Source organism: Mesocricetus auratus, unplaced genomic scaffold, assembly GCF_017639785.1.
Source record: "Mesocricetus auratus isolate SY011 unplaced genomic scaffold, BCM_Maur_2.0 Super-Scaffold_100044, whole genome shotgun sequence".
In the NCBI taxonomy this organism is placed as follows: domain Eukaryota; kingdom Metazoa; phylum Chordata; class Mammalia; order Rodentia; family Cricetidae; genus Mesocricetus; species Mesocricetus auratus.
The window spans coordinates 1,951,886-1,969,203 of NW_024429221.1; the positions used below are offsets into that span (position 1 = coordinate 1,951,886).

Below are 17,318 nucleotides of genomic sequence, written 5' to 3' on the forward strand. Positions count from 1 at the left end.
AAAAAATTAGTCTTTAAGGATCTTGTAATCTTTGGTCTTGACAGACTCATATCCATAAATTATATATGTACTTATGTTTTACCTTCAAAACAGGGCATTTCATAGGAGCCTATTATTTTCCCTTCCATCGCTCCCTGAAAAGCACACATCAAGGTTGTGTGAAAGTGAGTTTAACCCAGGGCAGCCATGACTTATTAGCATGTACACTAGGGTTTTCAGAGTCCCGCCGCCGCCCAGCCTCAGTGCAAACTGATAGAGCTGTGTCAGCTGCTGCTTCCATGGGCTTCGTCTGACAGGACTTTGCTTTGCTTGTTTTAGAAAAATATTTATTACTTTTATTTTCTGTTTGGCTGCAATATATGTATATATATATATATGTATGTATGTATGTATGTATGTATATATGTACTCTGTGTGTGCCCCGTGTCCTTGCAGGCCAGAAAAGGGTGTGGTAATCCCTGGAATTGCAGTGACAAATCAGTTGCAAGCTGCAGCGTAGGTGCTGGGAACTGAATTTTGGTGCTCTGCAAGAGCGGGGAGATCTAACAACTGAGCCAGAGCTAGCCACTAGTATTTTTCTTTCCAAACTAGGATTTCATACACGCCCTCTCAAAGACACACCAGACCTTAGCCACAGCTTTGACTCGTTTCCATTGACATCACGAAATGTCACACGGGCAGGCATCCGTGTGAGTTGAGAATGCTACTCTCATGTGCAGACTTAGTGAATGTTTGCCCTTAATTGGGGATTTTAATACCCCCATCATCTAGACTAGCTGGTTCAAAGATGTTGCTCAACGAGGGAGATTTTGAGACCATGTAGGATTTATTGGTACCTTTGGCGAAAGATGGTTACTATGTTTCTGCGATGAGACCGTGCTGTGATCTATAGTGCTAATCTACCCTGACAGCGAGAGGAATAGCTGTGTCTGTGGGTTAGTTGCTGAGGGAGTCAGGGTTGCAGGCCTAGGCCGGCGAGGATCCTCTGCTCCCGTGTGGAGCAGTCAGATCAAGCCATCTGGTAAGTGATGCTGGCTGCTTTCAACAGTCTCTTTGAATTGATCCATGAGCTGGAGGTCCATCAATAATAGCCTCCAAGTGGGTCACATACCAACAGCATAGACATTTAAGCAGAGGGCCTAGGAGGAAGGCCTGGCAAAATCCAAGCAGTCCTCGGATGGGTGGTTTCCTACTCAAGGTCATTATGGAGTTTATCACAGAGTACTGTTTAATGAGACTCCATGCAGGAACGTTAATTTATCAATATATAAATGAACACAGAAAAATGGAAAATGTTTTTAAAAGAATATGTACAGGATTACAATATATTTGACAACTTTTAAAGATTTATATGTGTGTAGATACATGCATGTGTGTATGTGTACATGCGTGCAGGTGCCCACAGAGGCCAGAAGACAGTGTTTGAGCCCTTGGAACTGGAGTTACAGACAGTGAACTGCCTGACTGCCTAATATGAGTATCTATGTTTCTGTGTGTCCCAGTATGTTTGTACATGTTGTGTATATGTCTCTGTATTTATGTGTGTGTATATACATATTAGTATATGTACACATATGTATATCTCTGTGTAGATGTGTGTATTTGTATGTATGTGTCCATATATTACATATATGCATGCTGTTTCTATTTCTCTATGTGTTTGTGTGTGGATGTAAATGTAGAATATTATTTTAACTAGGCAAAGATGTGTTACCTTTGTTTATGCTATAAACTATTTAACTGTGTAAAGGTGTGCTACATTTGTTTATGCTGCATTTGTTTAATGACATGAGGTTATGCATGCTTAATTATGAAAAGATGTTACATTTGCTTCACCTTGCCTGTCTAAGACATCTGATTGGTCTAACAAAGAGCTGAATGACCAGTAGCTAGGCAGAGAAAGGATAGGCGGGGCTGGGAGGCACAGAGAGTAAGTAAGAGGAGAAGAGAATTGGAGAAGGAGGAGAGAAAGAGAACAACACACCTAGGGCAAGAAGCCAGGCAGCCACCAGCCAGCAGCCATGAGAACCATGAAAGGAAGATATACAGAAAGCAAGAAAAGTAAAAAGCCCCAGGGCAAAAAGATAGATAACGAGAAAGGTAAATTTAAGTTAAAAGAGCTAGTCAGAAATGAGCCTAAGCTAGGTGGAGCATTTATGATTAATAAGAGGTCTTCATGTCGTGATTGGGGAACTGGGTAGTAGCCTGAATGAAGAAGCCTAGTACACATGTACGCTTTAAATCATCAGAAATTACTTAGTCCTCCTCACATGTTAATGTCCCTGTGGTCTGACAGGGCTTTTATGTGCCTTACTTGCCCTTGGAAACATTTCTGAAGATGGGCAGATGGTTTTGCACAGGTAATGAAGTGCAGATCCTGGATTTGTCATGGCCTTGGGCAGGGAGCTGTGATTTTCCATGCAGAGGCATGCCCTGCTATGGCTAATAGATACAGAACGGCATCCTATGTTTTATAAATGCTGAATAAATAAAATCCCTTATCATGTTCCCTTATCAAGAACAAACCAGAGGGTCTCCATGCCAGCAAACTGTGAGAGCCTGTCTGCTGCTGGTTTGGATCTCTGCCAATAAGGCTAGAGTAGAGTTTTGAATTCAACATGGCTTCCTGCTTTCTCTGTTACCTCCTCAGAGCCCTTCAGAGGCTGGTCCTGGAGTTGGGGAAGATGAGAGTTAGCCTGAGGGATTCTTCCTGACACAGAGGCACGAAGAAGGAACCTGCCTCTTTCCAGTGGCGAAGACATTCTAGATTAGTCACTCTCCTCTGTGCATAATGGCTGCCTGGTCTGGAGAGCTTTGTGTTCATGAAGCTTTCTAAATACAGAGCTAAAGAGTAGTTTATACATTGTTAGCAAACGTTGGTGTCTTTCTGTTTTATTAGATGGCATACCTGGAAGTGTAGGCACCATCTCAGCAAGCATCACAGAGAAGTCATGTTGCACAGAGCTCAGCTCCATGCCTAATCCTGATGCACTGGCATCTTTGAAAGTGCAATGAGCAAAGGAGTTAAGACTGGGCTGGTCTAACCCACAGAAACAGTTGACCTGAACAAGGGGAGCTCTTGAACCCCAGATTGATGGCTGTGTGGAAAGCATGGGACTGACCCAGACACCCTGAATGTGGGTGTCAGTGAGGAGGCCTAGGCAATCTATGGGGCCTTGGGTAGTATTTATCCCTGGTGTACAAATGGACTTTGGGTGCCCATCTCACAATGAGGGATGCTCTCTCAGCCTGGACTCTTGGGGGGAGGTCCTAGGCCCTGCCCTGGATGAAATGACAGACTCTGGAGATTCACCATGGAGGGCCTCACCCTCCCTGGGGATCATAGTGAAGATTGGGTGGGGAACTGGGGGGGCCTGGTGGGGAGGGCGGGGGAGGAGGGGAGGGAGAGGGAGCTGGGATTGACATGTGAAACCAGCTTGTTTCTAACTTAAATAAAACAAACAAACAAAAAATAAACGAAAAGAAAGTACACAGTGGCAGGCCAGGAACTTCAACACTGCATCATACAAAAATCTAAGATGTTCTTTCTGAATTAGATCATTATCACCTCCTAGGGGTGACAGATTCCAATCCGGAAATGTGATTTAGGAACTGCTCTTGGGGCTTTGAACACAGGCCGTGGTTCAAACAGTAGCCTCCATGCAGAGGGGGATAGCATGAGACAAAACCCTTCCTCCCTGCACAGCAACAGGAAAAGCTGCTAATACAGGACACCAAGGGGACACCTTCCAACTCTCTTAGGATTAAGCTCTGGAAATACCAGGGAGAAGTGGGGTTGTCCTTTTCCTTTTCCAGAAATTATTATCCTTTCAAAAGCAGATGCACGGCAGAGTAGGGAAGTCCCCAGGAAGCACATTCACTGGCAAATGGATTTACATCTGAGCCAAGAGGAAATAGCGTACAAACTTATTAAATTGCAGCACATTTCTCTTATTGTGGGAAGAGAGAAACCAGAATGCTCGATTAATTAGATTGCATACCTGGATAAAATTGTCAAAAGACAAATGTAATTAATAGGAAATTGAAGAAACTCCCAGATATGAAGAAAATCAGAGTCACGTGAGTTGCATCCTACAGAAGATGATAGATGAGTTTGTGAAAAAGACAGACACTAAATAATATCCATGCTTGTAGGTTTCAGACACATCTCTGCTATGATCTGATATTTATACCGATTTTGCTGTAAAAAGTCTCACCGAATGCTCTCAGTTACTTCAAGTTATACATGTATTCAGCCTAATTTCTCATCTGCTGTCTCAATACTGGGGCCTGTCCTGTCGAGTTTTTGATTTACAAATAAAATATTCTCTCTGTCCTCTTTGGGAGATTTTAATCAGAACATTCAGCCCCAAACAGAGCAACATTTCAAAATCAAAAGGGAAGAACTGTGCTCTTTTTGCAAGCAAGATAAAGACACATACAATTAAGTCAGGACTTTGTGTGTATATGTGTGTGTGTTTGTGTGTGTGTGTGTGTTTAAGAATAATCAAACCAATATGAAAGAGTCAACTACTAGAGCATACTAGAGCAGTTACAGAAAATAAAAGGTAACTGATGGTGTTTTTTGAAGACAAGGGAGAAAGGAAGAGAAGGGAGAGGGAGGACTGGCAGTTTTTGGAGACTTTGGGAGTGCCTCACTCTCTGTGCCTTGTGTATATAAAGCAAAGGGTTGTTACTTCCATTTTACAGATAAAGAAAATCCGAGTTAAAGAAAGTTTAACTTGGCAGTCCTCATGCACATGGAAGGAGGCAGAATGCTGTTGGCTTCTGTCTCTAAGCTCACACTCCTTCCTGTGACAGTGCCCCCAACACTGTATCTCTAAGGTGACACCAGTCATGTCATACACACTGCATTCAGAGTTTCCCAGGTGTAGAGCCCAGAGGCAAGAAAGCCAGTCTACTGACCAGATCTTCATTGTTCATACACATTCCCTAACATCCTAAACCTGTGAACCTCTCAGGTGTCATTTCATCTACTCTTTACATTCACTAAGAGGCAGGGAATGGTACGCCCCTTTACAAAGGAGGAATGTGGGGTCTAGAGAGATCCCAGATTGCATCTGAGCTCTGAGAGTCTCTACCAGATTCAAGTACTTCTGAAATGAGCACCGGCCTTCCCCACATGGCCTTGATTCAATACCTCAAGAAATGGAGTTTCATGCCTTTGGGCGCTTCATCATCTGATAGTAGACAAGCCAGTCTGCATTCATGATTATACTACTAGAAAGAGCTAGTACCTTTAGTCCTTATGTCATAGCTGACGTCTCTGAAAATGGAGTAATCTGCACCAAAGATAAAGCTACCAAGCCATGATGCGTATTCACTAATTGACGTGTCCATTTCCAACACTGTCTGCGGGTGTGGGAACTGGCCTCCCGCACTACAGCCACAGCTGCCTGTCAAGAATGTATAAACTTTGAATACATGAACTATAAAACCTTTTTTGTACCTGTGGAGGTGGGAGAAGAGCAGCAGAATATCTTCACATAAGTGACTTCCAAGGTAAGGGAGAATTAGCACTTAGAAACCACCGAGGAGGCATGCGCTGTACATTCAAGTCTATCTGCCTTCCTTGCTGCTCTTCCTGCACTGGTAAGGTCTCTGGATGCTGGGAATAGCCAGCATCCTCTGATACCCCCAGGCTGCTTGTTTGAGAGACAGTCTCACTGTGTAGACTAAACTAGTCAGAACGGTGGTTCATCTGCCTCAGCCTCCTGAGTAATGGGTCACAGGTGTGCATCAAAACAGTTATGACAGCACGGGTTAAGGAGACTTCTCTACAGAGTCACAAGTCCATGTACCTCTCACACAGTAAAAGTAGGCATCTGTAATCAAAGTATTACTAACCTATCTTCTATCATGGGGACAGAAACCAACAACCAACCATCCATGGATTTCTGGGTTTCTTTTACAGGGTGTATGTGCCCTATTGGTTTCTAAAAGGATCTTTCAAGAAAAGTCAACTTCATTTTTTTGGAAAGGCAAATTATGAACCAGTCTAGAGGTTACTATGAGCATGAGAGGATCATAGTGCTACCTGGGCAATTAAACTCCTCCAGAGGCTAATTACCACACTCAGGACTCTCCAAATGAATTGGCACCTACAAAAGTACGCATACAGTGGAGAACTCTAGTCCGCACTACCAAGAGTTATTTTTTGCAGGACTATTAGTTATAATTATTAGCTGTATTAGTTAATATATAGTTAGTATGACTTAATATTAGTTATACTAGTCCTTCCATGATCAATTAAAATATAAATGGTTATATTCAAACTCTCCTGTGATGTCACACAAAATAAAAACACCATGACTCTAACATATACAAATTAAAGGATGAGGGCAAGAGAATGATTTGAAGAGGAAGAAGAGAGAGGGAGGAAGAGGTGAAGCAGAGATGGGGAGAGTAGAGAGAGAAAGAAGAAAGAGGAGAGAAAGACACAACTGGCTTGTGAGTCTCAGCAGATTCTTGAGGACAGTGTATCACAGAACTTGGATGGCAATCAGATGACCCAGAGCCCTTAAGTTCTCAATTGTGGAAACTTCAGACAGTCAACCTCTTGCCTGTCCCTGGATCCCTGATGGGGTCTGGAGTAGATAATTCCCTTCTTGATCTACAGTGTCCTCACTCTCCTCTAGGCGACAGTGTCCTACCTGGGTCTCACTAAAACTTCCCATAGTCTTCCCTTGTCCCTGCTGCCCTGCTCTAGGTTGACTCTGTAATCACCTTGTCAATAGGCTAATAGCTGTCTGTTCCACACAGGGAAAAGTATGGGATTCTTACTGTATCGATCTGCTGCTTTTCTCTTTGACTTTCCATCATCTCATCTTCTGTCCCTGATCCGTGTTGATACTCTCCTCTATTTTCTGTTTCTTGGACAGAAATCTCTGACCCAAGCCATCAAATGTCACCTCTTTAAATAGGGCTTCCTACTCAGCCCATCCCCCATGCATCCTTGTATTCCCTTGGTATCTTTTTAGTGGCTGCTCCCTTTGATGATTACATAGCTAATCATTCTTGCCCTCAGTCTGTAGGGAGACTGGGTAGTGCCAAGTCTCCGGCAGAGACAAGGCTGCATTTCAGTTGCCCAGGACTGCTGATTTTTTTTTTTACCGTAGGAATGAGATGAAGTTTAAAGCTGAGGGTTCTAAGACCTCAATAACTACATTAAGTTTCCTCAACCCTTACTCATTGTCAATTACTAGACCAAGGAGCTCACATACACTGTAATCATGCAACAACTTGGTGACATTAGTTTCTATGATACCTTACCTCTGGTTGATTTTACATCATACTGAGTAATTAGACTCTAGACCCCAAGCTCTGTCACTTCAATGCACCACCCTGTTACTCCAAACTTAGCTAAGTCTCTGAAGAGTCCAGAAGCACCAAGGATGAGCATGGGAAGCAAAGCCTACTGACCCCAAACAACCTTAAATCACTTCTCTCCGGCACATCATCATCCCTGCTCTGTGCCATACCCTCTCTCCCTAGGATGCCATGGACTCCACCTAATGGAGTGCTGTCTTCTTTCCTCCTTCTGGGAGGTACCATGGTTAGATACCTCATAACACAGCCCCTTTCCAGGGCTCCTGGGCTCCCTCTGGAAAGTAGAGAAACACACAAAACAACATTTGCAACACCAATCTAGAGCAGTTGGAATTTCAGCCCATTAATAGGATTTGGGGGAAAGAATTATTGTAATTATTTTTGCTTATCTTTATTGGATAAAGGTGGTGTTTTGAACAGATAATCACACGGTTATGCTGTAATAGCAACATTCTTTTATGCATGGGACTTGGAGTTCTGAAAAAGACTTTGCTATAGAATATAAGGTTTGATACTAACAGTGTCCCTGTAAGGTATAAGTGCTATGCATGCTCTGTAATACTTCAGGGGAAGGAAACAGAAGTCGAGGGTGATTAATTACATAGCATGATGAAAGCTTTAGACTACCTACACAAGGCAGAACACTTAAATGCCCATTGTTCCTTACATACCTCCTTCATGGTGAACAAATAAAGGAGGACTCCAAAGAGGTTCCTGTATGAGATTGGAGAGCTGCGTGTGTGCAGTATGTGTGTATTTGTTTAGGGGTATGCAGGTATATGTGTAGAGTGTTCAAATGTCTCTAGGCATGTAGATGTATATGCAGATATGTAGGTATACAGTTGTGTATAAACGTGTCTAGGCATGTAGGCGTGTGTGTGTGTGTGTGTGTGTGTGTGTGTGTGTGTGTAGGTGTGGTACATGTGAGCAAGTATTAGGGATAAAAGGAACATGTCAAAAGCGTGCACATTATCAGCTCTGAAATGCCTTCATATCTGAGCATCATCTTCCATTCCATATCACACTGCCACACTTCAGTCATGGTGCTATAAAACTCTTTCAAGGTTCCCAGTAAAGATCCTGGAAATGTAAAAGATCCACAGAGATCTCTCATTTCTGTTTTCTCATCTGTTGCCTTATACTGTCTTTTAATCACCCTCTTCCCTCAGAAGCAATGCTCCTAGACTTTCCATTGCGACTGCCCCTGTCTTAATCAATTATGGATGTGGGTTTTACAGTTTTAGGACCAGTCATCTTGGGCTTTGAATCAAGATACACTTCTCATCCTCAGCCCTCTCCCCAGGAAGAAACGAGGTGAGCAGCACCCTCCCAAATGACATGCCTCAGTCTAACTGTAATGTAGCTACTTTCTTTCCCTCTCTGTACGCGTCAGGAGCCGAGGCCCGAGGGGCTCTGCTCCAAAATGTTCTTCTCTGATTACTGATAGCAGTCCGAAGTCCAGGCAGAGATGTGCAGGCACCTGCCTGTCCTTAACAGGCTAAGTGCTCTCTGCAAGCCCTGCTGGGCTCGCAGCAGTGCTTGGATAAGGCTTCACTGGAAACCTCTGAGTTCAGAATCAATCAGGCCAGGAGGAGCATGTGCCTTGGAAACCCACTGCTTAGATGTGTTAAGGTTCTTGCTTGTGGTGAAGGTTAGGGAAGTTTAGTGAAAGTCAATTTTAATGAGGGCTGCTTCTCTCTGTGCGCTTACCTCCAGAAAATGTTCCGCCTGCTGCTCTCGATCCAATTTCCTTGAAGTCGTGGTAATCAGACCTGTGTAGAAATGAGAATATTTGACTTTTAAATATCTGGGGCAAGTAGCTCATTGAATATGGCAAAAAGACCAGTTAAAGGGAAAGCAAAAATGATGGAGAATAGCACCCCTCCACTTCCCAGGGATGCTCAGACTTTTTCTTAAAGCAAAATCAAATATACTAAGAAACTGTGGGACACGACCTCAGTGCTGCTTAACGCAGAAGAACCATTGCTGTCCAGGAAGAGTGCAAAAAATCCTAAGAAACATTGTTTTTCTAATATGAGGCAGCTCAGAGATTCATTTATCTACGACTGTAGTTCTTTAAGAGTCGAATCAAAGGTTCTTAAGTTGTTAGTAGGTAGTTGACATTGATTAGAGTCCATCTATGAGAGATCACTTTTTTCCTTATTTAATTTTATATGCTTACATAATTTTGACTATACATTCCAAGGAGGCAATTTCTGCAATAGCTACACTTGTACACATAATTGTCCCAAATTAAGTAACTCTCACAACAAACAGCTCACTATAATTTTATCATTCTGTTTTACACATTTGGATCTTTATACTGAGATCCCAAGTGGAAGGATCGATGTCTTCTCCCAATGTCTCTAAAGACAAAGGAAATGAGAAGACAGACCTCTTGGTTCATTGCACAAGTTTGTCTTTTGCTCAGTTTATTATTCTTCTTGTGAAGTGGCAATTAGGAATCCAAACTTATTTTCTATTTCTCTGCTATAATATCTCTGAAGAAAACATCAGTGGTTTCATGGTGAATGCCGATTAATAAGGAGAGCAAAGCAAAACAAAACAAAACAAACAAACCAAACTACACACGGGGAAGGTTTTTGGGGTCTACAGGGAAGTTCTTGACCTCAGGCTGCTGAGCTGTAGATGGATGGATGGGAGGACATGGGTTCTAGAGAAACAAGCGGCCATAGGAAATGCTGCCTTGGTGACGTCTAAAATAATATCTCAGTTAGAGTACCACAGCCCTCTACAAGCTGGGACACTCCCGTCACCCTGGCATGCTGAAGCAGAACACAACCTATGCTTGATTTACACCCAGAACTCATTTGTATGGCTCACCCTAGATTTTTCTTTTCTTTCTTTCTTTCTTTTTTTTTTTGCTGTTGGTTGACTATAATAATATATTTTAATGGAGTCCAGGGTGATGTGATGATTCATAAATGACATGTGGGAAGTTTACTAAATGAACTTACATAGCAATCATATAAAGTACTTATTTTGTGCTGAGAACACTTGAAATTCACATTCTTAGCAAATTTGCTAGTGTGTAACGCACTATTTTCAACTAGTTGTACCCACAGGCTTTTCAGATTTGACTCAGGTGTTTGCTGGTCTGGTATGCCACATGCCAACAGTACCCTCCCCCTGTCTTCATTACAAGTCTTTGTTCTCAAGTCTGTGATTTTCCAGTGGACACATGGACGCGCCGTGACGGAAAGGCCCTGCCATTTGCTTCCAATGCATTTACCCATCTTGCTGCTTACCTGGAATAACAGAGAGGACTCCACTACTGCCTTTGGATTTGCTTTGTATGTGGAGCAGGGCACCTACAGAACTGTCCCAGTAGTGCTGAGAGGTAGGGTCAATGACTCCCTTTCCTCTTCCCCATTGCAATACTCCATGAAAGTTCAAGAACATGGATTTATCACTCCACTTCATCTCTTGTTTCCTGTGTGACTGCCTGGGCATGAGGACCTCGGATGACCTCATCATCTAAGAACAAGGAGCCATCCAATTTGACTCTTCTCTGCTGGATCTCAATAACACTTTTCATTGACAGTCATCTTTCTGCCTGCTCAGCCACATCATAGAAGCTTCTGGAACAGGAAAGGGGGAAAAAAAAAGGCTGGCCCTGGGTTGGAATTGGCCAAGGGTCTGTGTGGTCTAACTAACTCACACTCTTCAGTTCTGGACCTATCTGACAAGGTCAAATGTCATGGGGGCTCTTCTGAAGTAAATGAGAGCAGTTTTCATGCAGAGTGAGAGAGGCTTTCTTCCAGCTTCCTCAGAGGGAGACCTATGTTAGAGGACACAATGGGAATGCGACACACACACTTGCTGTAAGAAGGCTATAAACATGCGGTGGATGGAGGAAGAATTCTGCTTTGTACAGCACCATCTGTGGCTCTTTCACAGAAAACAAAACAAAACAAAAAAAGAGCAGGTGCCACTGGCTTCTGCTGAACTGAACGTCACCAGGACATCCTCAGCCTCGGCTCAGTCAACAAGAACTCGCAGGGCAGCAGGTAGCTTTCTCTCTGAGAATGTTAGGGGAAGTCTTCAGTAAATTTGCATATTTTTTACAATGCTCACATGGGTCTGAGAGAGCAGCCGGGTGTCTCCCATCTGCATCCTTCATGAGTGAGTTTATCAGCTCACAGAGGAGGAGACTTGAAATACTTTACTCAGCAGTGAGCTGGAGCTGGGAAGTCAAGCAGTTACTGCTCCTGGAAGGAAGCTGTAGGAAAATCCTGGCACACCACAGTACTCTGGGCTTCCACGCCCCCCACCCCTGTGTGTTCTCAGATGCAAAACAAGGGACAGAAGGAGTAGAAATAACTGGACAAGCCAATGAGGCTGGGTGGGGATAGTGAGAGTCTACCTACCTGTAGGTATATGGTTTATTTTGACAGCAATGACAGTACTCTACATATTATTAAGGTGATGTTTCTATAGTTTGTAGTATACTCTGAAAACTGCTGGATTGCATACTTTTGTGGGGAGATGTTATTTTGTATGAGTTATGTATAAACAAAGTGATCAAAAATCTGTGGGAAATGGTAAACTTTGCCTTTAAGGTTTTAATAAATCTTCATATTTTGAAGTAAGGATTCATTTTTTTTATTTAAGTTAGAAACAATCTTGTTTTACATGCCAATCCCAGTTCCCTCTCCCTCCCCTCCTCCCCTGCCCCCTATCAACCCCTTTTCCATCCCCTTTCTGTTCCCCAGAGAGGGTGAGGCCTTCCATGGGGGATCTTCAAAGTCTGTCACATCACTTGGAGCAGGGACTAGGCCCTCCCCCATGTGTCTAGGTTGAGAGAGTATCCCTCTAGGTGGAATGGGCTCCCAAGAACATTCGTACACTAGGGATAAATACTGATCCACTACCACAGGCCACATAGACTGCCCAGACCTCCTAACTGACATCCACATTCAGGGGGTCTGGGTCGGTCCTATGCTGGTTTCCCAGCTGTCAGTCTGGGGTCCGTGGGCTCCCCCTTGATCAGGCCAGTTGTTTCTGTGGGTTTCACCAGCCAGGTCTTGACCCCGGTGCCCATCACTCCTCCCTCTCTGCAACTGGATTCCAGGAGTTCAGTTCAGTGTTTAGCTGTGAGTGTCTGTCTCTACTTCCATTGGCTACTGGATGAAGGCTGTAGGATGGCATGTAAGTTAGTCATCAGTCTCATTATAGGGACAAAGCATTTAAGGTAGCCTCTCCACTATTGATTGATTCTTAGTTTGGGTTATCCTTGTAGAAGTGAGGATTCTTAATGAATGAATGAATGAGCTTAGCATTCAGTGTTAAGTTGGGTTTTAATGAATGAACAGAGTTACCAGGTTTGTCTATAGGAATCTAGAACCAAGAAATAGTGAACTTTGGGGACAGGCAGTGCTAGAGTGATAATTCAGGGTTATTTGCATTGGAAATCAGCCTTGTTATGTGTTCAGTTCTGAGAAAACCCAGAAAGGGTAACATGCATGGGATGAAGAGCAAGATCTCGGAAGCTTGGCTGTTGTCTATGGTCAGGAAGGAACTCAGGGAGTCACCACTCACAGATGGAGAAATTTGCCAAAAAGACCAGCTTCATTTCCACAGTTGTGTTGTACACAGATGCACCGGGCCTTAAAATGGAGCAAGGCTCCCTTTGACCACACTGACTCCCTCATGAGGAAGGGGATCCCCTTCTGAAACCTGTGTAGGAGATAGGTGTGGACACGGCATACGACATGTAGACACATGGGTTACCTACACTTGGAGACTTAATGATGAAATGGAATTTCCAAAATAAACCAGAGGCCCACTTTGGAGTGTGATTGGGCTATAAAGACAACCACATAATTTCATGATTCCTTGTGCAAACTTTTAATTAGGAGAGGGAAAGATGAGAACCGTAGATAAATGATATTTAGTAAGGTGGTAAATGACAGGAACAGGGCAATTGCTTAAAAAAAAAAGCTGTCTCGACTTTGTCATTGAGGGGGCAGGAGACTCTAACAAACTCTTAGACGCAGACTTAAACAATGTGGCTGCCTATTTAAAAGGACTGATGATGCTCTAAGTAGCTTGGTCAGAGGGATGACACATATAAGAATGTGCCATGCCCTATCCCCCGCCCCAGCCTCTCTCCCTGTGGGTGTCTTGGGTCACAGCTGTGTAAAGTCTAACAGGACATTCACATTTATGTTGAAAGAGTGCAGGTCTTGGCTGGCTCAGCATAGTTCCCCTTAGAGGGCAGGATGCCGGGCTTGCTGTGAAAACATCTAACTAGAATTAGTGCTACCCTTACAACATTTTGTGTTTCGCAGCTAATTTCCTATGTCCGTGCCCAGCACTCTGAACTCTTCCGCACATATTTCTTTTCCTGTGCAATCTTCATGGTCCTTTCCTCCTACACATAGCTACAGGAAGCTTATTTCTGGATCCCTCTTGAGACTGCAGTCCAAGAAACCAGAGACCTAAGGTGATTCTCCCAGCCCAAGTACCCAGGTCAAGTGCTTATCTCATTTGCTGGATGCATAAATGCTGTTCTAAGGGCACCCAGAGTGTTTCTGTTGGAGTTTTCTATAATAGGACACAAGCAAAGGGACAGTGAATGGCTATTATTCACCCGGCACTCTTGATGCTTAATAAAGAAATTGTGCAATGTCTTTAGATGAAATTGTTCCGAGGGGGGATGAGAGTAAAGCAAGTTGGTCTTCCAGAATACTTAGTGCTGTTGTTTCATTCAACGCGGTCTCAACAACACACGGGGATTGAAGTACCTGAATGCCCCTTAAATTTCTTTAGACTATTGCTTAATTACTTCCCTCCCTCTTTTCTTCCTCCTATCCTCCTTCCTCCCTCCTTAATACTAAACTCTGGGTTTCACCCCCTGCCTAAAGCAGTTTATCTTTGATCTTGTGCTCATTGATCCTGGGACCTTTCCACATTTCCCCACATCCTGATTTCTAGGTAATTCATGGAGAATTGTACAGGAATAATAATGTAGTAATAGCCAATATATGCCATGCAACAGGTGCTGTCCTAAAAATCCACATACATAGTCTTGCAGGATCCCACAATAAATCAGATTCTATGCAATCTAAGTATGTGCTCCCATGTGCGCACTTGTGTGTGCATATGTGCAGTCCAGATATCGATGCTGGGAATTTTCCTCTATTATTCTCTACCTTGGTTTTTGAGACAGGACATCTCCATAAACATAGAGCTTACTCACTGGCTAGACTGGTTGCCCCTTGAGCTCCAGGTTCTACCTGTCTCTACCTCTCCAGTACTGGGGTCACAGGCACATGCTGCATCCCAACTTCATGTGTGCATGCTCAAGTTCCAAGCTCGAGCAGAAAGTGTTTTATTTACTGAGACACCACCCCACCCCACCCAGTCCCAGGTCTGCCTTTTAAGCAGAACTGGTAGTTGTTTTCACTTCAAGTTTATTTTTCTTCTCTTCTGAAGTTCCAAAAAACTAAGCTAGACTGTCACGATGGTTAATCTTCCCTGTCCACTTGACTGGATTTAGAATCAGCTAGGAGCCGCATTTCTGGGTATGACTGTGAGGGTGTTTCTAGAGAGGCTTGGGGGAAGGAATATCTGGATCTGGAGGAACTACTACATAAGATGTGATCCTCGGCCAGATAAAAGGGGGTAAAGGAGAATGTTTCTTGACTGTAGGCACAATAGGACCAGCTACCTCACACTGCCATTACCATGCCTCCCCCACCATGATGGACTGTGTCCCCTTATATGAGCCCATCCCACCCTTTCTTCTTTAAGTTGCTCTTGGCAGACATTTTATGGAAGCAACAAACCTACTGAAAACTGCTACCATGAAGTGAGATTGTCTCTGTGATAATATGACTATGAAGTTCACAGGAATTTGAACTACTTCATAGGAGAAATATGGACGAGTTTGGACTTATGGGCTAGAGATGCCCAAGACTGTTGTAAGCAGAGTTTAACGAGCCATTCTGGTGCGAGTATGAAAAATCAGAAAACAGATTGGCAGGCAGTAAACACTGTGCTCATGCAGTATTAGAAGGGACGCTGGAGAATTGGTCTAGAGATTATTCATGTTACATTCTGACAAAGAATTTGAAAACATACTGCTCATGTTTTGCAAGTTCAAGCAAGAACAAAGGAAAATGCGCTTACATTTTTGCAGAAGAAATTTCAAGACAATATAACAGGCAGGCTGTGTCGGGTCATGGTTATTGACTGCTGAACATAGTTACCTCTGAAGTCAGACGGTAAGATGTAAGAAGTATGCACTTTGGTTAGGAAAAGGCCATGGATAAATTTAAAGAAGCAGGCAAGGTAATTGTGGAGAAAGTTACTACTATTGTTAAGATTAGTGTCATTAAAGAGAAAAATCTGTTCTCTTACTGGGACAATAGGAAAGGTACCTTAAGGATAAGATCCTAATCAACAAAGGCTCCAACTTGTAAAAATGGCAATTTGCTAGAAAGGAGAGCAAATTTGAATTGGTAATGCAATTGGCAGGGGGTGGGGGTGAGTCCCTGCTTGAAAACAATCATACTAGTAAGGGTGTCCTAAGATACAGTTACCTAGGTACACAGGGGTCAGTACAACTGTGATGAGACCAGACCACAATTTACACTGTTAACAGAAAATGACTGTCTTGTCCACCTCTTACTGGGTTTGCAGACATGCAAAATTCAAATATTCCAATGTCATGAAGGCCTACATGAAAGGCCAGAATGCTATTGGGGCCAGGCATGGTGTGGCAGGGGCGGATGCCCGGAAAGCAAGCCCAGAATGACTGCGGCATGAAGTTGTACAGTGAAGCCTAGTGGAGATGCTGGACATGCCACGGCTGTGGAGCACCTTCTAAGGAAAATTCCAGCCATCAGGAATAGTCTGCTTGTGTGTTGGAGCAACAGAAGTGAAGGGGGAGGGCTACCAAGCCTGGGAACTCAGGTGACACCACCAAGAGTCCCAGGGCTACAGGAATTCATACTTGCCCTGCCAGGTATCAGCCTTGCCTTGGCTCTTTCTTGCTCATTCCTTACTCTTAGAATAGGAACGTTTGCTTTGTTCTAGTGCATGTTGCAAGTATTCAACTTGAATTTTATTTTGCATGGCCCAACAGTTAAGATATTATCTTGAGTCCCAGAAGAGGCATTGGGATTGAGGCTTTTGGGCAATATTTGAACTGTTAAGCTTTAGAGGACTCTTGGAGATAAATTATGAAATGCTTATGAGCTTGGGGGGTTACCTAATGGAGAAAGTGTTTTTTTGTTTGTTTGTTTGGTTTGGTTTTGATTCTACGTGATATGCTTAAATCTCAGGTTAACAAAGGATAGGCAACTTGGGATGACTGATCTTCATTGTCAGCTTGACTGGATTTAGAGTTATCTGGAAGATACAACTCTAATGTGTCTGTGAGAGTATTTCCAGGGAGGTTTTAGTGGGGGAAACCAAGGCTATATGTGGGTGGACTGTCCCATGGGCCACAGTCCCAAACAAGATAAAAGGAATAAAGGAGAAGGAGAGACAAGAGGCCATATTTATCCCCGAGGTCTCCTCTCTGCTTCCTGGCTGTGAAAGGAATGTGACAAGCCACCACTTGCTTCCACACCAGCCTTTCCTGGTCATGTCCACTCAGACTGTGAATCAGCCCTGTAGAAAGGTGTTGAGTGACAAGAAGCGCGCTGTGCTCTGTTCTTATTTGCTAACCCCTCAAATTAGTCACCGCCACACAGGGTTTCCCAAAGGGAAAACGCAGCAATGGTCTTTAGAGTGTAAGTGCGTGCTCCCAGTGGGAAAGCCTACCCATTGGTGGCTGTCATCTCACCCCTTCTGGAAGAGATTGACTTGCAGAATCTTTTCCCTCCTCATCTTTAAATCCTCAAAGAAAATTTAAAATGTCACTCAGAGTATTTTTATCTGGATATAAGGCCATTTGTTGAACTTGGAAAGAAATAAAATGGACACAGAGCAAA

At 43.5% G+C, this 17,318-nt stretch overlaps 1 protein-coding gene across 8 annotated transcripts in view; it reads right to left on the minus strand.

Moving 5' to 3' along the window:
• Fat3 (FAT atypical cadherin 3) overlaps window positions 1-17,318 on the minus strand; it is a 576,218-nt gene that overhangs the window by 157,126 nt on the left and 401,774 nt on the right. For 7 of the 8 annotated variants that reach the window (XM_040735214.1, XM_040735213.1, XM_040735217.1 and 4 more), the window contains one exon: window positions 9,061-9,122. In XM_040735214.1, coding sequence (XP_040591148.1) covers window positions 9,061-9,122 — 62 coding nt within the window. Of the gene's footprint in view, window positions 1-7,359; window positions 8,431-9,060; window positions 9,123-17,318 lie in introns of those variants that run through there. The other variant, XM_040735219.1, reaches the window with a different exon arrangement.